At 39.4% G+C, this 27,457-nt stretch overlaps 1 protein-coding gene across 1 annotated transcript; it reads right to left on the bottom strand.

Moving 5' to 3' along the window:
• Positions 1-1,364: 1,364 nt before the first annotated feature.
• On the bottom strand, positions 1,365-26,630 carry LOC148508609 (uncharacterized). Its single transcript, XM_088444309.1, has 7 exons — positions 26,516-26,630; positions 23,919-24,157; positions 23,636-23,758; positions 22,382-22,559; positions 21,862-21,993; positions 6,358-6,372; positions 1,365-2,431 (listed from the first exon to the last, which is right to left on the bottom strand). The coding sequence occupies exons 1-7, from the start codon at positions 26,628-26,630 to the stop codon at positions 1,461-1,463; spliced, it is 1,773 nt and encodes a 590-aa protein (XP_088300435.1). The 3' UTR covers positions 1,365-1,460.
• Positions 26,631-27,457: the final 827 nt, after the last annotated feature.

Below are 27,457 nucleotides of genomic sequence, written 5' to 3'. Positions count from 1 at the left end.
AGCATGACAAAAGCTCTACAGTGCCGTCCATGTAACCAATAGTGTAACATTGCACTTTGAAACAATAATGTGTAACAATTTCTAATGTAATAGTGTGACAATAGGCAATTATTATGCAAACACATTTTGTATAGTAAAATAGTTGGGTATAATAAAATGGACAGTTTTGTAATAATTTACTTTATTTGTACTAAACACTTCCATGTTTTTTTTATTTTTAATATTTTGCTCTAAGAGGATCTTGATGTTATTTTTTTTTTTAATTGAAAAATGTAGATTTTAATTAACTAATTGTTGAGACACACAATTGAATTCATTGTTTCTTTATTTCTTAGCTGTGTTGTTTTGTGTTGTAGACTGATCAATCTGTTATTAGTTGAAAACTGAAGCAGGATCCATTCTATTTGTTATCAGCAGATGTGTAATACCCACCCTTACATTATACATAGTGCTTGCACTGTGCATGTTTCCTGATGAGAGCTTTGCGGGCTCTGGTATATAGCAAACAGTCATTATGTCTAAATATTTGACAATTCCACCTGACACACTGACAAGAGCATTATTTTGTGTTGTACCCTATGTAACATGTCAATCATTTGTGATGTGTTAAATTGGATCAGGAATAGGCAACTGCTCTGATCTGTGGACCTGATTCAGAAATGTATGCTTATCTGATAATGGACATACATCCCCGATGTTTCCGGGTCGGCGCCTGCACAGGACCCGTTCTGCGCATGTGTAGAACAGGTCCTGTGATTAATCTCACAGGCCACCCAAGCCACATCTTGATTGACAGAGAGGAACCTCCTCACCATTCCCAAAAATGGAATTGACAGAGGGGAGGCTTGTCATTGTCACCATTCTATTTTCTGGGAGGGATGAGGCCAGGGTCTGCGCCGGCAGATATATAAGCGACTAGCACCCGGTCAGGCTGCTGTAAGCTTCAGCTCCTGCAACCTAAAGAAAAGAAGCAGCTATCGCCACCATAAGTAGCGATGGTTGTGATGGTGATCCCAGCCTGTGATGCCAGTCGCAGTGCTGGGATCGCAGATGCAGCAAAGAGGTGTCTGACACCTCCTTCTGCATTTGCATCAGAGATGGACGGATTTGCGCAGCCACTTGTGTGTGGCTCTACAAATCGGTCCATGTCTAAATCAGACCCTGGGGAGAATTTTTGAAACAGCAGCATCTGTAAGCCACTGCTTCTCGGTGGATTGCAGCTACATATTAAAACGGCACCCGGAGTCAGTGTAAAGCATGCTTGATTTTATATTGACTCCGGGTGCCGTTTTAAATATGTACCTGCAATCCACCAGGAAGCAGCGGTTTACAGATGCTGCTGCTTTGTAAATTCTCCCCCCTATGTAAGTTAGGTACAATTGTTTAGGCAGTTGGTAGTATGATGGTTTTAGGCTTTGACCAAAAAGCTACAAAGTCAAGTTAATGAAAACAGAACATTATTAAACATTTTCAACTATATTTATGCAATAAATGCTATATTTGGGTGGAAATCTGAAAGGTTGACATCCTGTGTGTATCTGTGTATATGAAACTGATTGAACAGTGCTTGTCAAATATCTAAACTTTAATTGGCAGCTATAGCCTGTTATGTTATATTCCAAAATAAAGTACTTACCTGTGCAATAGGTTAAATGACGAACTGGTGTTCCACTCAGTTTATATACATAGTATCCACCTGGACAAGCTTTAATCTGGACATTTGATGACCAGCGACAACAGTTGTTATTCCAGTTGGCACAAGCAGTGCGATTTATTATACCATCACTGAGCATCGGATGGGATCCATTCAGCCACATTGGGGCATGTGTACCACAACTGTAACTTGGTACACAGGTTTCTGTCATGCAGATGCCTCCACTGCCAATAAAGCGATACCATCCTCTCTTATTACTGTCACAATAAAGATCAGATCCATGAACATTGGATGTACTTCTCCAGGTTTCATTGAGAACGATGTGGTCTGAACATGGGTCAGAACACTGGTAAGACCCAAGTGATTTCAAACAGTCTATTCCTAGCCCACATGCACCTCGTGTACATTCATCAACTTCACAATAGTATCCATCACCAATATAGCCATAGGGACAGACACAGGAGTAGGAACCCTTATTGTTAATATATGTTGCTAATGAATGACACCTGTTTAGGCCAGTACTTGAGCACTCATCAATATCAATACAGGCATTTCCTGAAGGGTTGATATAACCACTTGGACAGACACAAATATAAGAGCCAAAAGTATTTCTGCAAATGCCAGCAGAGCAGTTATTGGACCAAGAGAAGGCACATTCATCAATATCAGAACAGGTGACTCCGTCTCCTATGAACCCATCCTTGCATGAGCATTGCACATAATCTAAATAATCTCCACAGGTAGCATTTGGGTGACAATCTGAACAGTAAATGGCAGCTGGGAAAGAAAATGAAATATTCTAAATAAATTGGAAAATATATTAATAATCAACCAATCTAATAAATGTAAATAGTGCATAAACTAACAGCTCAATTAATTAATCTAACTACCATATTTAACAAACAGTATTGCACTGAAGATACTGTAACAAAGTATACATTGAATTGTTGCTCCTTATTCATATTTCAGTGACTAGATAAAAATTAAAAATATATTTTTATAAAATGTGTTTTTAAAATAGCATTTATGCTGCCAACATTCATCTCTCTGTTTTTACTTATATGTAGGATTGGGATGTAGTTATTATTATATCGGCTGTTGGGATTGCGGTGCTCAGAATTCTGGAGCCAGAATTTCTGACACCAGTCAGAACCCTGGTGCCAGCATTCCGACAGCCAGCTTCCTGACAGTAAGTCAAGGATTTAAGGGGAGGGTTATGGTTAGGCTGCGGGGAGGAAGGTCAGGTTTAGGCTGCATGGTGAGGGGTGGGTAGGTTTAGGCTACGGGGGGATGGGTTAGGTTTAGGCTGCAGGGAGGGTTAGGGTTTGGGTATCGGAACTTATCTACTCCTGTCAGGATTGTGACCCAGTCGGGATGCCGGCATCGGGAATCTGACCACTGTGATCCTGAGCATCAGCATCCTGTACCCAACCCGTACAATCATGTTATCTTAAGAGCTGCCTGGCCAATTGGTTTCTGATCTGCCACTAGATACCTGGGCTTTCATTGACAACAAGAGCAGTCTAGAATTGGCAGCAGATGGTTTAGGGCTCAGACACCATCTTGTGCAGTAGGCCATTTGTAAGACAAACTGCACGGAAAGGAGCCCCCTAAAAGGGTTCACCCACCTTCCCCCCGGGCCAGCCACACCACCCCACCTACAACCCCCCCAAGGGACCATTCTGGAGCAGCACTGTGTCTTCTCAATAAACAGTTTGGCCCCTGACCAGGTTGTTCTGTTTTCTGTTTTTCAGCAACACCATAATTACACACACCCATCCTCTTTCCTGCACATCCAGAGAGCGCACCTGAACCACCATTTGTAAGACAAGTTGTTTTCGCAAAGTTGGGAAAATACTCCCCCACCTTTACATGCAAACTACAGTACCTATTCCCAAACATTCTGTTAACACATCATACTCAGTGGTGCTCTCACTCATGAAGCCTAGTATACAATATACAGTAGACCACATTCTTTTTTGATCAATTGTCACTAGAGAGCACACTGTCTGATAGATAGAGAGAACAGTCTCTGGTGACCCATTGCAAGATAAAGAGACCAGTCCCTAATAGTGTAATGTAAGATAAAGGTCCCATTCACTGATAGTGTAATGAAAGATAAATGTCCCAGTCACTGATAGAGTAATGTAAGATAAAGGTCCCAGTTACTGATGGCTTAAGAGATGATGCTAAGATGAACTTACAGTATGCCAGTTTGTGTAGGGTTAAAATATGCAAACTTGTACTGCCCAGAAAAGAGGCTGAACAGATAAACATGTATGAAGATTTGCATGAATCTAATACTTCCTACCTCCTTTACCTGGAGAGGCAGAATGGGGAAGGGAAGAAGCGGCCTAATGTATAATAAGACTGTGTTTGCATAATTAAGAACAGATGCAGATGGGCACAGAGATACCTATAAGCCTATCCAAGCTGCATCATTCTAGGGCACAGGTTCTCAAACTCGGTCCTCAGGATCCCAAACAGTGTATGTTTTCCTGGTCTCCTCACAGAATAGCCAGTGAATAATTAGCTCCACCTGTGGATCTTTTAAAATGTGTCAGTGAATAATGAATACACCTGTGCACCTGCCAGGAGACCTGGAAAATGTGAACTGTGTGGGGTCCTGAGGACCGAGTTTGAGAGAACCACTGATCTAGCGTGCCCATTGCAGGTGCAAATACATGGTGAAGATTATAAGGTTATCAGTGCTACCTCTCCACTTCTGATTATAAATTCATATTTTAGAGCAATAGGTAGACAACATGTGGCTCTCCAGCTGCAGTAGAATATAAGTCCTGGCATGTTTTCTTAGTAGCTATTTGTAGTGAATGTTAGGATACAGCCAGACACTTACTAGTTCCAAATGTTGGCCACATGGGTCAATGTTACATGTGGGCTGACCACTGAGTGACAGGATCTGTGTTCAACTTGCCCAAACTTGCAAGTGAGATCCAACTGGGACACAGTATAGGCTTATAAGTGTGTTTAGAAGATGATTGCATGTACATGCTAATAACGGTCATTCTCTAACCACATTTACAAATATGTACAATAGTAATCTTACTGATAAATTTCAGTTATAATCCCTTTGTGTTGTAGGTTTAGGGCAACACACACAGCTGTTCCAGGCCAAGTTCTCTGTTTCATGTGATTGCATAATGTACTGTACAATAAATTACATATGATTATAGCTATAATATCCAATTAAACATATTGGAAATTAGATCAGGAGCATCCAGTAGCTGTTTATTTGTGCAAAGTGTATTTCTTTTAAATTTAACTAAAGCAGTTACCATATATGGATGGAATAAATGTCATATAGTATGTGTCTGAACAGATTATGGGGGAATTGAAGTTAGCCCCAATAATTTTTCGGGCACAAAAAAAAGGACTTTTTGGCATTTTTTTTTACCTTTGAGCAACTCAATTAGAGCCCATTTGTGCCCCCAAAAATGATCTGCTTTCACGTAAAAACACATAGGGCTCAATTCAACTCAACGCGAATTGAATAGCGCCGAGAAGGAGCTCCCAGAGTTATTCAATTAAGCACACTGTTAAGGTGCCCATTCATGGTGCGATATAGCAGCTGATACTATGGATTGGTACGATATTGCCACTATAATGTACCATGTGTGGGGAGATACATCACACCTCCAGATCTTACTGCATGTTCACTTGATCTGGGGGAGTGATGTATGATCCCATGCAGTGCTATGCAGGTGGGGGAGGGGGATGCTGGCATATCAGGCGGTCAGCCACCCGATTGCTCTATGTGTGGGGACCACCCAATATGTCACCTGTCGAATCGCAGGTCACATAGCAAGGTGCATATCACACTGTGTATGGACACCTTTAAGCCCAACTGAAGGATTTCTTCTCGCACCCCTCCTGGGGTGAGGGCAGAAATCTGACAAGATTGCTGGCGTGATAATTTGTGTTGAAATTTGTGTTGAATAGAATTGAGCCCATAGAATCCATGATAAGTTAACAGACCTATGTGTTTTCACTGGCCAATCTGCGAAAATGGGATTTTTTTTCGGATCTTTCTGAGGTCCCAAAAAATCCCCTATAATTGCTGCAGGCAGCCGCACTTTGGGGCCCCAGGAGGTTAACTAGCCTGTGGTAAATTACCATGGATAATTGAATTCCCCCTTATATACTATATGAAAATAGGAGCTTGTTCAGCATTGCATGTAAGTGCAATGCTGAATGCAGATTCCTGATTATTGGGAATCTGCGCATGATTGCACGCAGTCCCTGTTATTCCTGTGCCTGACTGACAGGCACAAACATTTAAGGGGCAATGCTGGGGCAGGGACTTACAGCATTCCCAGAAACCAGAAACGGTTGTGTGTCAGCCAGTTTTCTGGGAGTGGCAGGGGCTTACTCAGCTTGCTGGCGCAGTCCACCATTGCAACTGATGGCCGCAATGGTTATCCCTGCCTGTGACCTCTGTCACAGTGTTGGAATTGCAAATGCAGCTTGGGGTGTCATACATACATACATTTGCATATTTGTAAGGACAGAAATGCAAAGCTGCTTGTATGCAGTTTTGCAATTCTGTCCATTACTGAATCGTTCCCATAGACCATGATTTAAAAGGCTATCCTGTTACAAAAGTAAACTACTGTATGCTGATATGAAAACAAATATTATAATGTGAAACAGAAAACTTATATACTAATTAATTTGATACTTACAAAAAATATTCACAGCTGAAAAAAAAAATTTTGAAAATTAAATTAATTTTCAGACACTGCAGAAAATAACCAGTTTTATGAAAATATAAATAGCATTCTATGGGCACCCTATAAGACCTCTAAATGCAGCTATCAGAAAATCCTTTTGTCTTTGCTACATTAGTGTAACACATTTTTGTAAATTTACATACACTTAAGGGTATATTTACTAAAGGTTGATTTTGATCAATTTAAAACCCGATTAAAACTGAGTAACATCTGTATTGTGTTTTTGGGTTTAGATCACACATTTACGTACCGAAAATGTAAGATTTTTTTTTTAAGTATTAGTAAATGTGTGATTTAACCCTAGAAACAAAACATCGATGCTGACTGATTTTCATTGATTAAAATCGACCCTTTAGTAAATATGCCCGTAAGATTCTATATTACAGAAATATTTTTTAAAGGGGAGTAAAACATTTTTGTGTCATTTCATAAACCATGACTAATAATAAATGTATCTCCAGATATTGCTTTTATATTGATTTAGATTTTTCTGTTTTATTTTATTTTTTTAAAAAGCTAGATAAATAGATAGATATACAGATAAATAGATGTTTCTTAGGTAGTATAGCAATTACAGTATATCCAATTTTTATTAAGGACGAATGGGACTTGTCCTCGTGAAGTACATCTAAGAAGATGAGTATGAGTCCCACTGGTAAAAAATAGACTTACCATACCCCCAATGGTGATTACTACAATGAGGGAGGAGGCGGCATTGAGCCAGTTTGCAGTAATGTCACAGACGAGGGCAGGGCGAACCCCGCCATGCATTTAAAAGTGGCGATCAGTGTCATTAGTTAAACTCCCCAACTCTGCAGAGTTATGAAGTCCTCTTTCAAATGATGTGACCCCTTAGAATATTACAACAATAGAAGAAAGAGAATTCAGTTTATGTAGCACCCTTGGGACCACTGGTTATTTCCTAAAATGCATTGATTTATTTAATTATTTGTTAAATTGCAACATGGTTTGGTACTTCAAAATGTTGATGGTATAATATCAATAGTATAATTCCAATATAATACTAGTGGTATCTAATGCATGTTAACGATGTCAGCATTATAACTTTAAACATGATGCTTTACTATAATGTTTAAAGTTAGAATTCCAACAAAGTTGGCATGCTTTATATTAGAGATGAGCGGGTTCGGTTCTCAGAGAACCGAGGCCACCCGAATTTAGCATAACCGAATCGAATCCAAGAAGGCTCGTGGTTTCCCGCCTTACTCGGTTCTCGAAACCGAGGCAAAACCATAGAGACGGAAATCTCACGGTTCGCAAGCTTTCGTCTCTATGATCTATGTAGTATATAAGGGACCACGTGACAGATGCCATTTCCACTCCGGCTGTGTAAAGTGAACAGGGAGGGTGGATATTGTAGGGCTGGGAGAGTACTGGTGCTATCTGCTGTGTCCTGGGCTGGTGACTGCTGATCCATTCTGGTCTCTGGTCATGGTGCTGTCACTGTCATTGTGCTGTCTGCTGATCCATTCTTGTCTCTGGTCACGGTACTGTCACTATCACTGTGCTGTCTGTGCTGATCCATTCTGGTCTCTGGTCACGGTGCTGTCTGGTGATTCATCTGGGCTGTCAGCTGTGTCCTGGGCTTGTGCTCTGTCCATCTCTGGGCCCAAGTTCTGAACAACAAAAAAAAAACCTCTGTCTTTTTAAGTTTTATATTTTTCTGTGTGTGCATGCGTGTTAGGCAGGCTTAACCACAGTAGCGCACAAGAGCCAGCCAGCAATGCACGTTGCAATTGAAACCTTGTGCTGCCCGACTACAGTCGATCTTAAAAAAAAAAAAAAAAGTGTCACTGTCTTATATATTTTTTTCTTCTGTGTGTGCGTGGGTGTTAGGCTTAACCACATTAGTGCACAAGATACAGCGACTACAGTCGTGTTCAATAAAAAAAAACAATTAAAGTGTCATATTTTTTTCTTGTTTGTGTGGGTGGGTTTTCGGCTTAACCGTAGTAGTGGACAAGATCCAGAAAGTAATGCAAGTTGCAACTTTGTGCTGACAGACTCCAATCGTTCTTAAAAAAAAATACAATTAAAGTGTCATATTTTTTTCTTGTTTGTTTGGGTGGGTTTTCAGCTTAACCCCATTAGTGGACAAGCCAGCAGCGCAAGTTGCAACCTTGTGCTGACAGACTCCAGTCGTGATCAATCGTTACTCTGGGGCCAAGTTCTTCTGGAGCTGACAAAAAATATAAATCATCATTTGTCGTTTTTTCTAATATTTTTGTGTGTGCGCACGACTGCACGTGTGTTAATTTTGTAACCGCACCTTGGCTACACTATTGGTGATTGTGACACTGCTTCTAGACTGCAGAAAAAATATGGAGGACTGTCACATGACAGGAGAGCAAGACCAAGAACCACATGTTGTAGCTGCCGGCAGCAGTGCAAGGCCGTCAACTTCCTCGACCTCTAGGAAGGCCCATGCCCCAGGGCTTAAGTCACGCCATCGATATGGTAAAGCAGGTTTTACTGTAATTAAGAAAAAAAAATTGAAAGGATATTTGACTTTAGATAAACATAAATATGGCAATATGCCATTCACTACATGAAGTGTCAAGGAAAGGAGAAGGTCTTGGCCTTCTTACTTTATGAAGAAGACTGCTGATTCTGATAGCCCTTCTGCTTGTAGTAGTAGTGGTGGTCCAATTAAAAATGTGAAAGTTGTTAAGACAGCTCCGTAAAAACCAACTGTGTACCCTGAGAAATTGAAATCACAAATCCCCGAGGAGAGTGCAAGTGTGTCCGTGGTTGCCATGTGTGAGCCCGACCTAAATACTAGTGTACTGGAGGATCCTCCAAGTTCCAACATTTGTGTGCCCTCTGTAAATGTGGGGAAGGGCAGTCAACATCTTGCACATGTAGTCACTGAGGATGCTTCTGTGGAATTGCACATGGAGGAGGAGGATATTTTGGTGGATGAAGGCGCTAAGGATGATGAGGATGTTGATGCTGAAGATGTTGGTGTTGGTGATGAGGATGTTGATGCTGAGGATGTCCTTTGTGTAAGTAAGGCAACAGCTGTTGCCCATGGTTTGAAAAAGCCAAAGCCCATTGTTGTCATGCCGGGACAAAAGACAAAAAAATATACTTCTCACGTGTGGAATTATTTCCATTCCGATCCGGACAACAGTTGTCAAGCCATATGTGCATGTTGCCATGCAAGAGTGAGTAGAGGGAGGGACCTAAACCACCTAGGAACCTCCTCCTTGTTACTTCACATGGAGCGCATTCAACAAATATCAAAGTGTACATTGCCAAGTTCCAAAACTCAAAATGTAACAACAAGTCCAGTGTCACCTACCTGCTCCCTCTCTGTGAGATCCAAGCACCTTTGATCTCCAACACCAACACCTGCATCATCAACATCCTCATTCATCATCATGAGTAGTCCTGCTGTATCCAATGTTGGTATTCCAAACATCATTGACTCCTCTCCTATCCGTGATTCCTCAGAAGGATCCTTGATGACTACGCCTGTTGCTGCTGCTGCTGTTGCTGTCAGTGGATCTTCATCCCAGAAGGGGACTATTAGAAAGACTACTTGTAGCGTATCCTCCAAAAAGCAATTAACTGTTAAACAATCATTTGCAAGGGCAAACAAGTATGACAGCAATCAAAGAGTTGCACAGTGGATTACAGACGCCATAACAGCTATGCTGGTATTAGATGTGCATCCAGTATCCACCATTACTGCAGTGGGTTTCAACAGTTAATTCAGGTCCTGTGTCCTCGCTACCAGATCCCTTCTAGATTCCTCTTCGCTAGAAGAGCAATTCCAAATCTGTACAAGGACATTAAAAAAACCTTATTAATGTACTCAGAAATGCCATTGTACCCACTGTCCACTTGACCACTGATATGTGGATAAGTGGGACAGGGCAAATTTAGGATTACATGACTGTGATAGCCCACTGGGTAGGTGTATTGCCTACAAAAGCAACAGCAGCAGCAACATCTCCCAAAACACAGCTGATACAGAGGCAGGCTACTCTTTGTATAACTGGTTTCACTAAGAGGCATACCACTGAGAACCTCTTAGAATAACTCAGGGAAATCATTGCTAAATGGCTTACCCCACTTGGACTCTCCTCAGGATTTATGATTTTGGACAATGCCACCAATATTGTGAGAGCATTACATCTGGGTGAATTCCAACACGTCCCATGTTTTGCTTACACAATTAATTTGGTGGTGCAACATTCTTTAAAAAGTGACAGGGGCATGCAGGAGATGCTCTCGGTGGCATGCAAAATATCCGGACATTTTAGACATTCGGCAACCGCTTGTCAAAGATTGCATGACCAGCAGGTACAGTTAAATTTGCCCTTACATCAGCTGAAGCAAGAGGTAGTAACTCGGTGGAATTCTACCCTCTATATGCTTCAGCAGATGGAGGAACAGCAAAAGGCCATGCAGGCCTATATAGCGGACTATGACAGGGGGAATGCACCATACTCAAGCGCAGTGGAGAATAATTTCCATGTTGTGCAAGGCTCTCAAACCCTTTGTACTTGCCACACGTGAAGTTAGTTCAGACACTGCCAGCTTGAGTCAGGTCATTCCACTCATCAGACTTTTGCAAAAACAGCTGGAGAAACTGAAGGAGGAGCTGAAACGGAGCATTTGCGCAAAGTATGTTGGACTGGAGGATCAAGCTCTTGATTCACTTCACCAGGATCCAAGAGTCATCAATCTATTGAAATCTGAAAAATATATTTTGGCCACCATTCTGGATCCTAGGTTTAAGTCCTACCTTTTGAGTTTTTTTTCCAAAAGACCAAAATCTAAAACTATGCAAAGAGCTGTTGGTCAAAAAATTGTTAGCTGCAGCCACATGTGAAATGCCTTCATCTCCTCCTTCAGTTTCAACAGCTGCCAGGAAAAAACTACATTTTCCTTACAGAATGCCTACTGGTCATGCAGATCAGTCACCAAAAAATTACATCTGGTCAGGCCTGAGAGAACTGCCTACTAGTGACATGTCTTCTACCGTGGACATGTGTGATACGGTCTCCATTCACAGAATGGTGGAGGACTATTTCAGAGATAACATCCTAATAGACATGTCAGACAGTCCCTTTCAGTACTGGCAGGAAAAAGGGCAATTTTGAGTCCCATACACAAACTGGCTTTGCATTACTTAAGTTTCCCACCCTCCAGTGTGTACTCAAAAAGAGTTTTCAGAGCATCTGGCAACCTTGTCAGTGATCGGCGTAGAAGGTTACTTCCTCAAAATGTGGAAAAGATGATGTTCATTAAAATGAATTACAAATTCCACGAGGAAGACCTCGACCAACAATTACATCAAAAAATGACAGAGGCGCCTATGGTGAAATCCATTGGGGATGAATTGATATTGTGTGAAGAGGAGGATGTACACACTGATATGGAGGATGAGGATGAGGATGATGACAACTTGTAATGTAAAGCCAGTTTGTGTATTGGATTATTTTCTTTTCCATGTCCAAAGCACATTGGCAACTTGATTTATGAGGGTCCAAACAAAGCAATCATTTCAACCACAATTGGCAATCCTTGTCGCTGAAATGATTGGTTTGTTAACCTGTCCTGTTGCATATCCAACATAAGGGTGGGTGAGAGGGCCCAAGGACTATTCCATCTTGCACCTTTTCCATTCCATTACGTGCTGATTGGGGCATTGCTGCCTGACATTTGAAATTAATGTTATGGTTGGTTTAGGAACCAATGATTTTTTTAAATTAATTTATGAACAATTTATCAGCCAGGGGCTACAACCAATGAATTGTTTTTTAATTAATTTATTATCAATTTATCAGCCTGGGGCTGCAACCAATAAATTGATTTTTAATTAATTTATGATCAATTTAACAGCCAGGAACTGCAACCAATGAATTGTTTTTAAATTAATTTATCATTAATTTAACAGCCAGGGACTGCAACCAATAAATTGTTTTTTAATTAATTTATGATCAATTTAACAGCCAGGAGCTGCAACCAATTAATTGTTTTTTAATTAATGTATGATCAATTTAACAGCCAGGGGCTGCAACCAATGAATTGTTTTTTAATTAATTTATTATCAATTTTACACCTGGCTGTCACTGTCATTGGTGTAGCTGTGCAGGGGTGCTGTACTCTTGTCTGTTGAGGGGCTGCTGCCCAAAATAATAAATAAACAATTTTTTTATGTGCGTGTCAGCCACACCTGTCATCGGCATAGCTGTGCAGGGGTGCTGTGCTGCTGTCTTGCAAGGGGTTGCATGAATATTGCAATGAAAACTGTTTTTTTAAGTTATTGGGTTGCAAAAATGTTATTTTGTTTTAATCTTAAACATAGCAGAAATGTTATCCTAACAGCTTATAAAGTTATATGCTCTAAAAAACTGAAGCCTATATTTATAATATTTGTAAAAAACTAAAGCCTAATTCAGCCAAAAGAGGGACTGACACTGCGGCTAAACATAAGAGTCACCTTCTGGATGTGAATTGTCTCATTTGCATGGGGAAAACACAACCTCAACTCTCAGATGAGATGGATCTCAGCCAGTGGACAACATTGAAATCACAATTAAAAAGTCACAATCGAAGACTACAGTGTGGAATAGGCCTCAGTCAGGATAGGCCTCAGAGAACATGAAAAAAGATGCTCTAGGTGCTGAACTTCAAGGGATTTCTCCATCATGTTCTGCAGTATGGAAAGGTTTCATTCACATGTTTTCTATAAAGCAGTTCAAAGTTACAGCCTTCAAAGTGTCTGATAATTCCTGGCAAAGGTGGGTGTTATAGATAACCAAAGATTATTACAAGCAAAGGATTCATCTGTCCGGAATCTGTCTGGGAATTCATGGATCGTATTTGGCCTGAATGCACTTAGACATCCAGTGATTCTGTCACTGTGTTCTGTAGCCCACTAGTTTATTCCTACCTGAATGGCAAACTGAAATACGGAATAGTAAGCACAGACAACATGGAGGCCCTTGTTATTCTGCTGCCTGCATGCCAACCAATACCTCCCAGACTACACCCACTTGGGAGACCAGGTCTTGATAATGACCATCCCCATCTGTTGCTAGGCTTTCTTCCTCCAAACCATCCATGCTGGACTTACTGTCCAAAAAGGGTAAGCAGGGTACAGAAAAAGGAGATAGATGTCCCCAATGAATAAGAGCTTCAAATGTTGGACTTGGAACAGGGGCTCTCACCTATTTGGCTTCCATCCAGAGAACAGAGCTCTGTTCCTCAGGAACTGTCTATGCCTGAGCTGATAGGTAGGTAGTCTCTGTCTGTTGGTAAACACCCTTCAGGAGATGGAAACCCAGAATAACAAAAAACTATAATTAATGTGTCCACTGATATAACCAGCCTGATCCCTTAACAGCAACATACCCCATATGGCCAAATCATAACATGACACCCAGTTTGCAGCCTCCTCAAGTTATGATGACACTAATTCAGTCACCATGGTTTCTCCAGTCCAAGAATAAGTGGACAGTATGAACAATGGCAATTTGAAGGTCACTAACTAACTCTTTTATTTTTAATGTCCCTTTACATGTTGGAAAAATTCTGTTACAGAACAGAAGATTTATTTTTGGAAAGCACGCTTCCTGGTCTCCTTCTGGGATGAAAAAGTAATGCCAGCAAGCAGGCATGGCGCTGCCGCACAACATAATACTTAAACCTTATGTCAGTAATGTTGCATTTGCTGCTCAGTTCTGCTTGTTCACAATATATCTCATATAGTTAAGTGGACAGTAGGAACAATGGCAGTTTGAACTAACTATGTTTTTTTGCAAAGCATTATTTAAGTCATTTGTTTATTTATTTTTGGAAAGCACACTTCCTGGTCCCCTTGTGAGCTGTGAGATGGTCAAAATTGACTGGAAACGAGTAGAAATAAATGTTATTAAGGTTATTATTACTGTAGGAACAAAAAAAGGCCCATTTTATGTGATTTTAGCTGTTTTTTGATCTTTTTAAGAAAAAATCCAGATCCAAAACCAAAACACGAAAACAAAACATGGAGGTGAGATTTTGGCAAAACCAATCCAGATCCAAAATCAGGGGTGATCCAGATCCTGAACCAAAACCAAAACACGGGGGTCGATGCGCATCTCTACTTTCTATACCTTTATTACTGCATCAACATTATGCAGTTGACATTTTAATGGTTGTGACAGAGTGGGTCTCTCCCACATTATGAGCAAAGGGTTAACTTCTTGTAGCCAGGGAGGAACCAGACCCTTACCTCAATTAAGACCAGCTAAGGTATAAAAACTTGGTAAGAAAAGTTAGTCAGGGGGAATGTGAGGGGGATTGCAGTCAAAAAGCCGGCAATCGAAATGCCAACCCCCAACTTCCTGACTCTCAAATCCTGGGAGGGAACTAATGACAGGCATTGAAATCCCGACACCTGTCATTAAACCAATGCTGGGAGCCTGATGCCTGGCATACCAAACAAAGGTAAGTTGGGTGCCAGGTGCAGAAAGCTGCGGGGGAGAGGGTTAGGTTAGGAGCTCCTGGGAGGGACTTAGGGTTAGACACTCCCCCAGGAGGGTTAGGCTAGAGAAAGAGGGGTTTAGGGTTAGGCACACCCAGGGAGAGGTCAAGGTTAGGCACCCCCCCATGGGTTAGGTTTAGGCTGTGGGCAGGTGCGGTTAGGTTTAGGCACTTACAGGGGGAGGTTAGGGTTAGGCACTAGGGGAGAAGTTAGGGTTAGGCACCCCTAAAGGAGGATTAGGGTTAGGGAGGGAAAGGTTAGGGATAGTTAGAAACTTAGTTGGGATTTTGCTTTTCTGCTTTCCGGCATCGGTATAACATCCGCTGGGCTAACAACCGGTGGTATTTCATACTGATCCCTGTGAGGGAGAAGTTGCACCTTTAGCAGCTCTCTCTATGCTGGACAATCTGAACCCTGACTCTGCTGTGAATACTTTGCTCATTTGAAGTACTGAACTGCGTTTGCCTTGTGTTAGAACTCATTACACTGGCTCTGCCTTTTCAAGTCTGGAATAAAAGCTTATTTGTTTGCAACATCTCAGTCTCCCATTGGTCATCTGGAACTTACTCGCTATATTGTGGTGTCAGAAGTGGAATAAAGTGGGTCCTGTGCCAGGGATCCTAAAGAGACCACAATGGAATCCATTTTGCAACAAATGTTGGACTTCTCTAAAACAATGATGCAAAAAAGAGGGGAAAGGGTAAAATACTACCCAACTCCCGGCGCTAGTATAGATAAATATAAAACTGTCAATCATGATCAGCTGCAGTTGCTTAGAGTTTAGTGTGAACTCAATATAAACACATATACAATGACACAGGCACTGCGCTGTGATCACATTTGACTAAATAAAATGTTCTTTCATGCAATGGAGCACACACTATGTAAAATTGAAATGGATTTTACTTCTGAAAAATAGATACACACAATACATACAATACATGAAACATAGAAACACTGAGCATGAGAATAAAAAATGAATTAATGGATGAATTGTAACAGCATGAATGTTTGTATCAAAAGATAGATCTTCTATTAAGCATGTATATAACAATTAGAAACAAATAATTTCCATTGTATCACATCAATAAAAATGGGATAATACTGAATATGCCCTTGTACATGTTGTTTAAAAGTACTGCATTCTGACACCTGAAATCAGCAACTGGAATTGTTGTCTTTATCTTGTAGATAGAAAGAGTGGTATTAAGTCCTGCTGGCGTCCCAGCATATAATAGACTCGGGTAAAAACCAGGTAAATTGTGAGACTTCTAGTGTATTGTGAAGTCCCCCGTGGGAGACTTCACAATACACTAGAAATTTCACAATTTACCAGGTTTTTACCCGAGTCTATTATATGCTGGGATGCCAGCAGGACTTAATACCACTCTTTCTATCTACAAGATAAAGACAACCATTCCAGTTGCTGATTTCAGGTGTCAGAATGCAGTACTTTTAAACAACATGTACAAGGGCATATTCAGTATTATCCCATTTTTATTGATGTGATACAATGGAACTGATTTGTTTCTTACTGTTATATACATGCTTAATAGAAGATCTATCTTCTGATACAAACATTCATGCTGTTACAATTCATCCATTAATTCATTTTTTATTCTCATGCTCAGTGTTTCTATATGTTTCATGTATTGTATGTATTGTGTGTATCTATTTTTCAGAAGTAAAATCCATTTCAATTTTACATAGTGTGTGCTCCATTGCATGAAAGAACATTTTATTTAGTCAAATGTGATCACAGCGCAGTGCCTGTGTCGTTGTATATGTGTTTATATTATGAGTTCACACTTCTCTAAAACAGTAGCAAGCAGTGGTAACTGCTCCATTACTCCACAAAATGAAGGCCTCAGATGATGTGAAGGCCTTTCTTACCATTTTTCAAAGGGTTACTACCTTACAACCATGGCCAAAAGATTCCTGGGCTGTACGGATTGCCCCTCTGTTAATGGGGGAGGCCCGAGCTGCATACACCGCCCTCTCCCTGGAAGATGCAAAATTATATGACCGAGTGAAAGCTGCTACAGCGGATAGGTTTGGCCTGTATCCAGAAGCGTACTGGTGGAAATTCAGGTCTGTGTCTTATGTTCCTGATAGAAGGCCACGCATCCTGGTCAACAAACTGGCTCACCTTGCAGTTAAATGGCTGCAGCCGAACCAACATAATTCTGCCCGGCTGGTAGAGTTGGTCACTCTGGAACAATTTATTGCTTTTCTTCCTGCCAAGGTTGCTTGCTGGGTCCAGCTGTATCGAGTTGAGAATTTGGATTCCACTATTCAGCTGGTGAAAAATGCCTAGTTGGCACAGGAGGGTATGGAGAGCCATCCTTCTTTAATTATGCTGCAGTCTCCCTGTCTGTCTCTGCAGTGGGTGTTGTCTTGAGGTAAGGTGTCCCCACATATAATTCGGTTAGGCACCAGTACCCCTCGCAGACAGTGGCTTCGGGTAAATTGAGGCCCATGGCTTTGCCCTTATCTTCACGAATAAGAGGGATTTTGTGGCCAGAAGTCATTCTATGGGGGAGGTTATGGTCACCCATTTTCCAGAAGTTGGAGGTCCAGAGTAGACTTCCCCAATAACTTCAGCTCAAGTGTGTTCCTCATGTAAACATCAAGAATGGGCGTGGCCACAGATGGATTGCTCTTTTTCAGCTTCAGACATGCCCTCTTCCAACTAGAATACAGGTATGTGTGCTAGTCGGGAATAGACTGGTTGAGGAATTGGTGGACATTGGCTCTGCTACTGTGCTGATACAAAGGGTTTTGTTGTCCCCAGAGTTGTTGTTGATCCACAAAATAGTCCACATCTGTTGTGTACATGTTCCTTTTGACAATCTGGGGAAATACCACCAAACTACAAGTGGGTGTGTGTCCTTGGTTACTGACCACTCTGCTAATAGGTTGTGACTGGCCTCACTTCTGGGCTCTTGTTTTTCTGCAGGAACAGGTGCCTGCAGCAACCCTTGGAGAGACATTTCCCTTTGTACATGATTTGTTTTTGTCTCAGGTAAAGGCTCATAAATCTAAGAAACAAAGGAGAAGGGATCACAGTGACTGGATTGCGCGCAATGTTTTGCTGGGACAAAAGGTATTAAAAAAAAAGGAAAAAAAGAACTCCTATGTATAGGGACACACCTCAATAAAATATAACTTTAAATAGGAAAATCAATAAAATATAGGAATCAATTAGTAAAAATAGAACACATGTGAGATCAAACACAAGATCTCAAAATTTCACATAGTAATCTATGCTCAACAGACAATACACAAGTACATACAGTAATGAAGTAACATTAATCAAATAAAAACAGGGGGAAATATTGAAGTATTAGTGCATAAAGTGTAAAGTGAATTGGTGTAGTTAGTCACCATTAGGTGACGGCGAAAATAAATCAAAACATATATAAATCACATGTTTAAAACACATGCATATTAAAAAGCAACATGACCACTTGTATGCTCAAAATTATTAATTCATACACATATAATTAATTTAGGTGTCCCTCTAATAAACTGGAATGTGGAGTATGCTTAACACCAGGTACAATGTACAATGATTCAAGTGTAGTAACTACTAGAAGAAAAATATAGACTGTGCATTTACATAAACTGGGATCTGCTTTTCCTAGTCCTGCCAAGCATCAGACTGGGAATGAGAGTCCCATGCAATGGCACAGTAAAAGAACAATAGGCCCATTTCTGCTGCCATCACTGGATTATGAGTGTCCCCTGTTGCAATGCTTTACAGGATGCAAATCAAAGTTGCAACTGGTGAGAGAACAGAGAAAATAAGTAAAGTACATGTCACTGGTTAGCAGAAAGATTCCATGAGGGAAAGTGGTCAATGATGCAGGGGTCCACTGTGCACACAGGGGTACCCCTCGAGCAGTGCTAAATAATGTCTTACCCACCAAGGGACAAACTGTATGTTTAAATTAATGCAGGGGGTGTTAAAGTTGTTAAAAATTAAATCTGTCAGATCCTCATGATATCATCCCCAAACAGATGGCTTAGTGAAAATATTCAATTGTGCCCTAAACTCTATGTTAAAGAGGTTTATAGAGACAAATAAAAGGCAGGATGAGCTTCTACCCTATTTGTTATTTGCAATCAGGGAAGTGTCCCAGGTTTCTACTGGCTTTGCCCCTTTTGAGCTTCTTTATGGGAGGAAGCCACAGGGTGTTCTGGACCTTTTTCGGGAAGCATGGGAAGAACAACCAATAGAGGGCAAAAGCATCCTTCAATGTGTTGTCCATATGAGTAATCACATAGACCTACTAGGTTCTATAAAGGTAGGCAGATCTACCATGTTAACCTGTTGGAAACATGGAAGGATCAGAAGAGTGTTTTTTGCAGACCCAGTTAATATCCTTAACGACCTTGATCCACAGATTTCCCAGTCTGATGGGGTTTTTCCATCCCTTGAACTTTTGGATTCAGACAAGCTGAAGCCTCTCTTGGGGAACCTTGTTAAAGTTGTTTTTTCTGCTAAACCTGGGAGGACCAATTTAGTCTTACATGACATTGTAACCCCACCTGGGGCAGTGGTTCGACAAAGACCCGATAGGCTTCCAAGGGAAACACAAGTGCAGATAATCAAGGAAGTACAAAAGTGTTGAAAAAATGGGAAATAGAGGAGTTGTCTAGCGATCTAGGTTCAGCCAGATATATTTCTAACCTTGATCTTACAAAGGGATTTTGGCAAATTGAGTTAACTTAGGAAGCTAGGAAGAAAACTCTACTCCGTTGGGCATCTTTCAGTGGAAAACAATGCATTTTGGTTTGCATGGTGGCCTGGCCTCTTTTCAGAGGTCAATGTACTGGGTCCTTCATCCTCATCCCAATTATGCTGCAGCATACTCGGACAATACTGTTATTTATAGTCAGCATTGGAATGCCTATGTTAATAGACTTAAGGCTATTCTTCAATCTTTGAGGCAGGCACATTTACGTGCTAATTTTAAGAAATGTCTTCTAGGTAAAAGTGAAACCAAGTTCTTAGGGTATGTGGTGGACAGTTGGTGTCTGACACTCCTTGTGAGTAAGGTACAGGCACTAGCCCATTTCCCAGTTCCAACTACAAAGAAAGAGTTAAGGTCCTTCTTGGGTTGGCAGGCTATTACAGGAGGTTTTTGTCTCAATTTTCTACCTTAGTGGCACCCTTAACAGATTAAAAAATTCTGCCCCAAATAAACTTGAGAGGTCCAGGGACTGTTAGTCAGTGTTCACCAAAATTAATTATCTTTTCTGTAAAGGCCCGGTTTTAAAGTCCCCAGATTTTACCAAGCCTTTTGTTGTACAAACAAATTCCTCAGATGTGGGATTGGGGGCAGTTTTGTGTCAGGAGTTTGATGGCATTGAACACCCTATTGTATAGCTTAGTAGAAAGTTGTTCCCACGAGAGACTAGGTATTCTGTAATAGAAAAAGAATGCCTCGCTATAAAATGGGCTCTTCAGTCATTGAGATATTATCATTGTGGGGCGAGGTTTACTGTAGTTACTGATCATGCACAGTTAAAATGGTTGGAGTCCATGAAAGATTCTAACACAAGACTTACAATGTGATACCTGGCTCTCCAGCCTTTTTCTTTTGAAGTCTGGCACTAACCAGGATGTCTTCATATGAATACATATTTTTTGTCCTGAATAGGGCTGGAGAGTGGGGCTTCCGCCATGGGCAATTTAGGTTAGCTCTTTAACGGGGGAGGTATGTGACAGAGTGGGTCTCTCCCTCATTCTTAGAAAAGGGTTTGAAGTGCTGTCTCTTGTAAGATGAATTATTGTTCCTGAACTGTGTTTGTTTACACTGGCACTGCCTTTTCAAGTCAGCAATAAAAGCTTACTTGTTTACAACATCTCAATCTCCCATTGGTCATCTGGAATTTACCCGCTACATTGGTCAACAGCATAAATGTCGACAAAACGTATGTACACCATAGTGAAAATTTGCTTTTAAAGATTAAAACAAAAACAAACACATTTTAGGAAATAATCAGTGGTTACTAGTGTGCTACCTAGCTAGAACTTCCTTTGTTCTTGAGCTGGTGTATGACCACCAGACAATATAACACTACTCTATGTAAAACATTGTTTTCCCTATTTCCCACATACTGGCAACTACACATTCAGAGTTACCCTTGTTTGAAATACTATGACCCTTTAGTTGTTTTATTCTTTAATCATTAGATAATTACATCCAACACTACAGAAAATATTTCATTTTGCAGAGATTGAGTTCTAATGTCCAGATCTAACCCATCCTAAGTAAAATAAAAACAGCTGTTCCCTCATTTGATGCAGTAGCTATTGTAAAATGGTATGCTTGGTTGGGTTACCATATTATTCCTAAACATTGTATACATTTCATTCAAGATGGCAAGAACTAGCAAAATTGAGATTATAATATTTAAGTGCAGTTTTTATTTTAAAAAATGTAGAATACTGGGCTGTTTGTTTTGTTGCTGTTTTGCAATGGTGTATACACATCGAAGAAGGAACTATAAATTTTAAAGTATTATGTGGCGATAATTTGGAAAGAAACAATACTGTATAAACATTTGATTTTAGTTTATGTTCTTGTAATTTCAATAAAGAAAATTTACTTTTTTGGCCACTTTGAGTAGATTTTATTTGCTATCTCAGAGGAACACTAATGTTGTTTTCTGAAAAGAAAGTTTTCTGAAAAACAAGGAATAATTTGTGTGGGTACTTTAGAAACAAATCACTAATATTGATATTACAATTTGTCCATCCCAAAAGTGTCAATAAAGGCTCAAACCAGGTTTAAGAAAACCCTCATTAGCAAAGGGATTAAGGACAAATTCTCCTAGCAAAACACAATTTTCTGACTAAATGTAGAGGTGAATATTCCAGGGAAAACTGTTGAAAACGTATCTAATCTCTAACAAATATATAGATTATAGTATGGTACCTGTAAATCCTTCCACTCGCACAGAACATTGACCTCCTGCATTTATATTTATACTCCATGGTCCATGTGCTGGTTTGTCCAAGAGGTACATAGAGGCCCAAGTCTCTGAAATAATCTTTATCATTTGAAAAGCTACAAGAGAAATAAAATAGCCAAGGAATAACAAATATATTGTAGGGTAAAACAGTATTAGAATATGATGGGGGTGTGGTACAAAATGTGAACATTTAGATGTTGACTTCACAATGTCGACATTGACATATTGCCTACATTAGCAGATTGTTGGAATTATGATAGTGGACAATTGGCATATTGACATAGCATTTTTTGGTGATTGTAGCACTAACCTCAGTCTAACCATAACCCTAAAATTAACCGTCGACATTCACAATATTGATATTTGGTCCATGTCCACATTTAGACCATGTTGACATTATGTGTACATTCTGAATGACTGTATACCGCTTCATGAATAGGTTTTGTTGCATAGAAAGAGAATAACAGGAATCCAGTTACTTACAGTCAGGTCCAAACATTTGTATGGAATATATCAAACCATCCGTGGTTATTATTAATTTGGTAAAATTATCTGCAATGTGGAAACTCCCAGAATTATTGCCAGCAGTATACTCCCCAGAGAACAGTCGCCAAGAACTGTTAGCAGGTCTCGAAAGTGTGAAGTCAAAGTAGATAAATGCCTGCAACAAATAAAGCTATTTATAGGCTCCATAATAAAGGCAAAATAAGGTGACATGCACACCAAATTCAGGTAAAGTTTACAGTGGACAATTAACTATATAATAGACTCAAGTTAAGTGTTTTCTGAGCTACAGAAGAGGCAGCCATTTTGTAGCATAGCACAAAGCCAGTAGCAGTTGGTCAGGATTGATAATTCTGCTTATTGGTAATTGATACGTTTAATAAAAATAGAATGTTCATTACGGCATAAATCATTCTACAGCATGTGTTGCTCCAGGATTCTGGAAGCTGTTGGGATTAAGGTGCCAGTATTCTAATCACTGGCAAATCCCTTGCCGGGATTATGACCGTATCTCATTTGTTGTGCTATGATACTATGGGGTCTAGTTACTAAGCAGTGTTAAGTGACAGAGTGAAAAGCGATAAGTCTGTGATAAGTGCCAGCCAATCAGCTCCCAACTGTCATCTCACAGGCTGTGTTTGAAAAATGACAGTTGGTAGCTGATTGGCTGGCACTTATCACAGACTTATCACTTAACACTGCTTAGCAACTAGACCCCTAAATATTGTTATGATGTTATGTACTGTACTGTGTCATTACTGTACAGTATATAGTGCTTTGTTTAATCAGATATCAGAGTTGGTTGGGAGAAAAATCCAATTTTACACTCAATTGTGAAACTGTCAATATAATGAAACAACTTCTGAATGATTATCGTTCAATGTATGGACCAGAACAAAAATCGTTCACAGCCTGAAAATGGCTGAAAAATGATCTGGATCATTTGATTTGGTTATTAAACTTGTCTGATCCTCCTGACCATCTTCCAACCCACTCCAGGCAGTGAATTAAAATCACCTCCATCTATCTTATAGTACTATATGCAGAATCCTTGATTATCGGGCTGTCACGCCCTCCTAGTTAGTGTTAGCTGGTCGGCAGCACTATAGTGCTATCTACAGATAGCTTGAGGCATTTAGAACAGAGAGTAGTGCTGCTGGGTAAAAGTACAATCATATTTAATAAAATATAATTTTATATTTTGGTTCAAACAAACTGTATTTGGTTAATTACTTTATTCAGATCTGAAAAGGGAACTTGAAACACGTGTCCAAAACTGAGAGCTGCAATATCCCGATATACAGCAAAACCTGGATCACTAATTTTCCCGCAAAGCCCGGTGGTAAGGAAGAAGATCTGGATGAAAAAAATTAAATTAAATAGTTTATTCAGAATAAATGCTTGCATATTCTTTGTGGTTACAGCATTGTATTTTTTCTGATACACAAACACAGCAGACCATCAACTGAGGTAAATGTAGAACATGTAGAAATATGTCTAATCTACATTTACATACCTGCGACTGTGTTGTGCTTATTAGTGAGTGGATATTGCTTATCAATGTTGTATTCAAGTAATCTTTAGCAGATGCATCTGTTAGTACCAGGATGAAAGATCTGGGTGGAGAATTCTCCAAGGCCAGTTCAAGACCTCCCATAGACAGCTCTGGACAGTCTCCACCTCCAGAGGCTGACAGTGTTTTCATGAAAGTATTAAACTCAGCCTCTGACTCTGTAATGTTTACAGGCCCAATATCTGTGAAATTAATGTGAAAATATTAAGTATAGGAAATACTTTTTTATGTGGTTATTTACAGCCCACACCCCATGTCTTTCCTTGCTTTAAAGGTCTTCCCTGTGGGCTTAACTACTGCAAATATTTTTCTTTTTCAATATTTTGGTGTTTTTCTTGTCTTTAAACTCTTTAAACCAGACAGATTAATTTATTTTGTTGGCCCTGCATATGATACAAATCCACAATTTTGTTGCAACTGTATGTAAAGCACTAAGTAGAACTAATTTATTCTATATCCAATTAAAATAGACAACTTGCACAGATAATATATAGGCTTTGGTGAAAAACCCTGAATGAAGTCTGAAAGATCAAAGCATATATTTTAGTAGGTTTCAGGAAGAGATGTACAGTAGAAAGCAATAATTGTTTTGGGGTTTTTTAGACCCATTTCCCACTTAATGATTATGTTGTGCCTCAGTGACCAGATACATTTTTGTGTATTTATGATGTGTTGAGTTATTAATATTATTATTATTATTATTATTATTATTATTATTATTATTATTATTATTAGTAGTAGTAGTAGTAGTAGTAGTAGTAGTAGTAGCAGTAGTAGTAGTATTATTAGTATTATTATGCATTATATAGCGCACACATATATTATGCAGTGCAGTACAGAGAATATTTCAGTCATTCACATCAGTCCCTGTCCCAGTGGAGCTTACAATCTATATTCCTTACCATATGGACATGCACACACACACTAGAGTTAAATTTTTTACATCAGCTATTAACCAAATAGTATGTTTTTGAAGTGCAAGAAGAAGCTGGCGCATGCGGAGGAAACCCCTGCAAATACAGGGGGAACTCTACACTGAGAGCGCCTTTGTCTGGAATTGAACTCATAACCTCAGGTCTGCATGGCAGCGATGGTAGAACTATACCACAGAATTGGAGGCAGCAGGAAAAAGATTAGTGGGCAGATATGGAGAGATATTAAAAGAGGTGGCAAGTGTCAAATGCACTATAACCAGTGCTATTTGACACTTACATTAAACTTTGTTATGTATGTAAGCAGATAATGTAGAGAAAATCACTGTTCTCTAAGGTATCTTCAAACATTTAATGATTTTGCCATCACAACAGAAAATCATTCAGATGTTACAACACAATGATACTGTAAGTGCATTATTCTAGCTTACCATTTTTTCACAAATCATAAGGATTACTGCCTATATGTGTTCTGTACAGCTGTAGCATCTGGGGGGTCCATCTGCACACAAGATTTCCACTGATATCACCTCTGCACAGAACACATATCCAAGTATCCAGTTCATTCCTCCCTGCTCCAGTCCGGAGTCAACTCCAGGATTCAAGTTCATTCCATATTACTCCAGTCTGGAGTCTTATTTTAAATTCTTCGATTCATCCTCATTGCTCCAGTCTGAAGTCTAATTTCAATTCATCTGTTTCATTCAGTTTCAAGTCAATTTTTTAAGAAAATACAGATCCAAAACCTAAACAAGTGATGGTGGTTTTGCAAAACCAGAACCAAAACCAAAACATGAAGTTAATCCAGATCCAAAATCAAAACACGGGGGTCGACGCACATCTCTAGTTATAATTCACACACTTTATGCAGTTCCTGTCTAATTTTCCTAAATCAAGAAATTGTTTTTGTTTTGACACCTGTACAGAGCTGGTTTTGTTTATGTATCTGACTGTTGTCACAACCTCTTATTGCCTGCAAGGTAGAAGGTTTTGAGGTCCCTTGTTGACAGTGACACTCAAATTGATTTGATATAAATGAATGCAATCTTGGTGATTTAGTTTGCATTCCTTTAACTCTGGGTTTGCAGGAGGAAAACTAAACTAATCTATAGACTGCCAAGGAATAATTTATAGCTCTATTTTTAATATCACTTTGCTAATTGTACTTCTTGTCAGAAGTACAAATGTATTGTTCTGTAGTTATTACTATTGTTGTTATTATTATTATTATTATTATTATTATTATTATTATTATTATTATTATTTTTATAACTATACAAAGAGAATTTTGTTTCAGCGCCCATAATTGCTGCCTTAACTTGTGTAACACACATTTCTTATTTAAAATAAACTATTTGTAGAATAATGCTTACAATTATTTAAAATCATTACTGTACAGTATTTGTCAATTACTGATTAAAGCTTTTTCTTGATCGTTTGTCATAAATTGTAACAACAAAACATTCTCTTATATTGTTATACTGTTCACACCACTCAGCATTATAATTAAATATCACATATGCAATAACTTTGGCTAAGTGACACAGGCAACTGGCATGTTCAGTTTAATGCAAACAAAGCTACAGTTCTGGTAACATAAAGTCATACCTGGATCATTAAACTTTACCATGGTATACTGGTGAACCCCACATGGAAACTTAGCAGTTACACGATTCAGTAGCCAGGTATTCACAAGCTTTAACTGTATAAACTCATCAGACATTGAGCCCGTTGTGTCCACCAGATAAGTCAGGGACGAGGATTCTAAAGGATACAAGAAAATGATTTAAAACAATATATTGAGGCATTTGCTAAAACATAATTTTTAATTTTTTAATTAAATGCTGTTTATGGACATAAAAAATGGCTATACAAAGCATTCAGCTTGTGTTACAATGGAGTGTTACAGCACTGATTCATCATTTTAGTATTTTTAATATTGTTATTATTATTTTTTTCAAATCATAGGACCAAAATTAATTGAAGTCTTACCACTAATCAACACAAAACATATTTTGATTACAGATGCTAAAGAAATCTAAGGGGCATATTGAATTGCACATAAAATTTTGATAATCCCCGCGAGCAGGGATTTTCATGCAGCATCTTTTTTGCCTTGATAAAGCTAACAAAGCAGCGAAACGCGCATCGGCGCACCCGCTGTGTGTACCTCTCACATATCCAATCATCAAAATGAAATAATATAAATAGATATGTTGAAAGTGATCAGATTGTACTAACCCTGCTATGCAGGAGGATATGTAATGTTAATGGAACTCTAATTTTACTGAATCTCATCACTGTGCAACATTGTATCCAGGCAGTACTCTGACTGAGAGCAGAGCTGCATTGGTCATATTGCAAATAGCTCCGTTTATTTACAAACAGGATTTGTGTGCAATTAGGCTAATACAATATCTGGATGCTTTAGAACCCAACCACATTTGTGGACAATAATATTGGGATAAAGTTTCAAACATTTCCATAGCTACTCTAGGGGAATTTCCTGAGATTTTGGACTTAACCCTGTAAATCCCTAGATATGCGCAT

The sequence above is a fragment of the Taudactylus pleione genome, unplaced genomic scaffold, assembly GCF_031769625.1.
Source record: "Taudactylus pleione unplaced genomic scaffold, aTauple2 ptg000353l, whole genome shotgun sequence".
Classification (NCBI taxonomy): Eukaryota; Metazoa; Chordata; class Amphibia; order Anura; family Myobatrachidae; genus Taudactylus; species Taudactylus pleione.
Note: the sequence above shows the minus strand (reverse complement) of the source record. Positions and strands in the feature narration are given on the sequence as shown.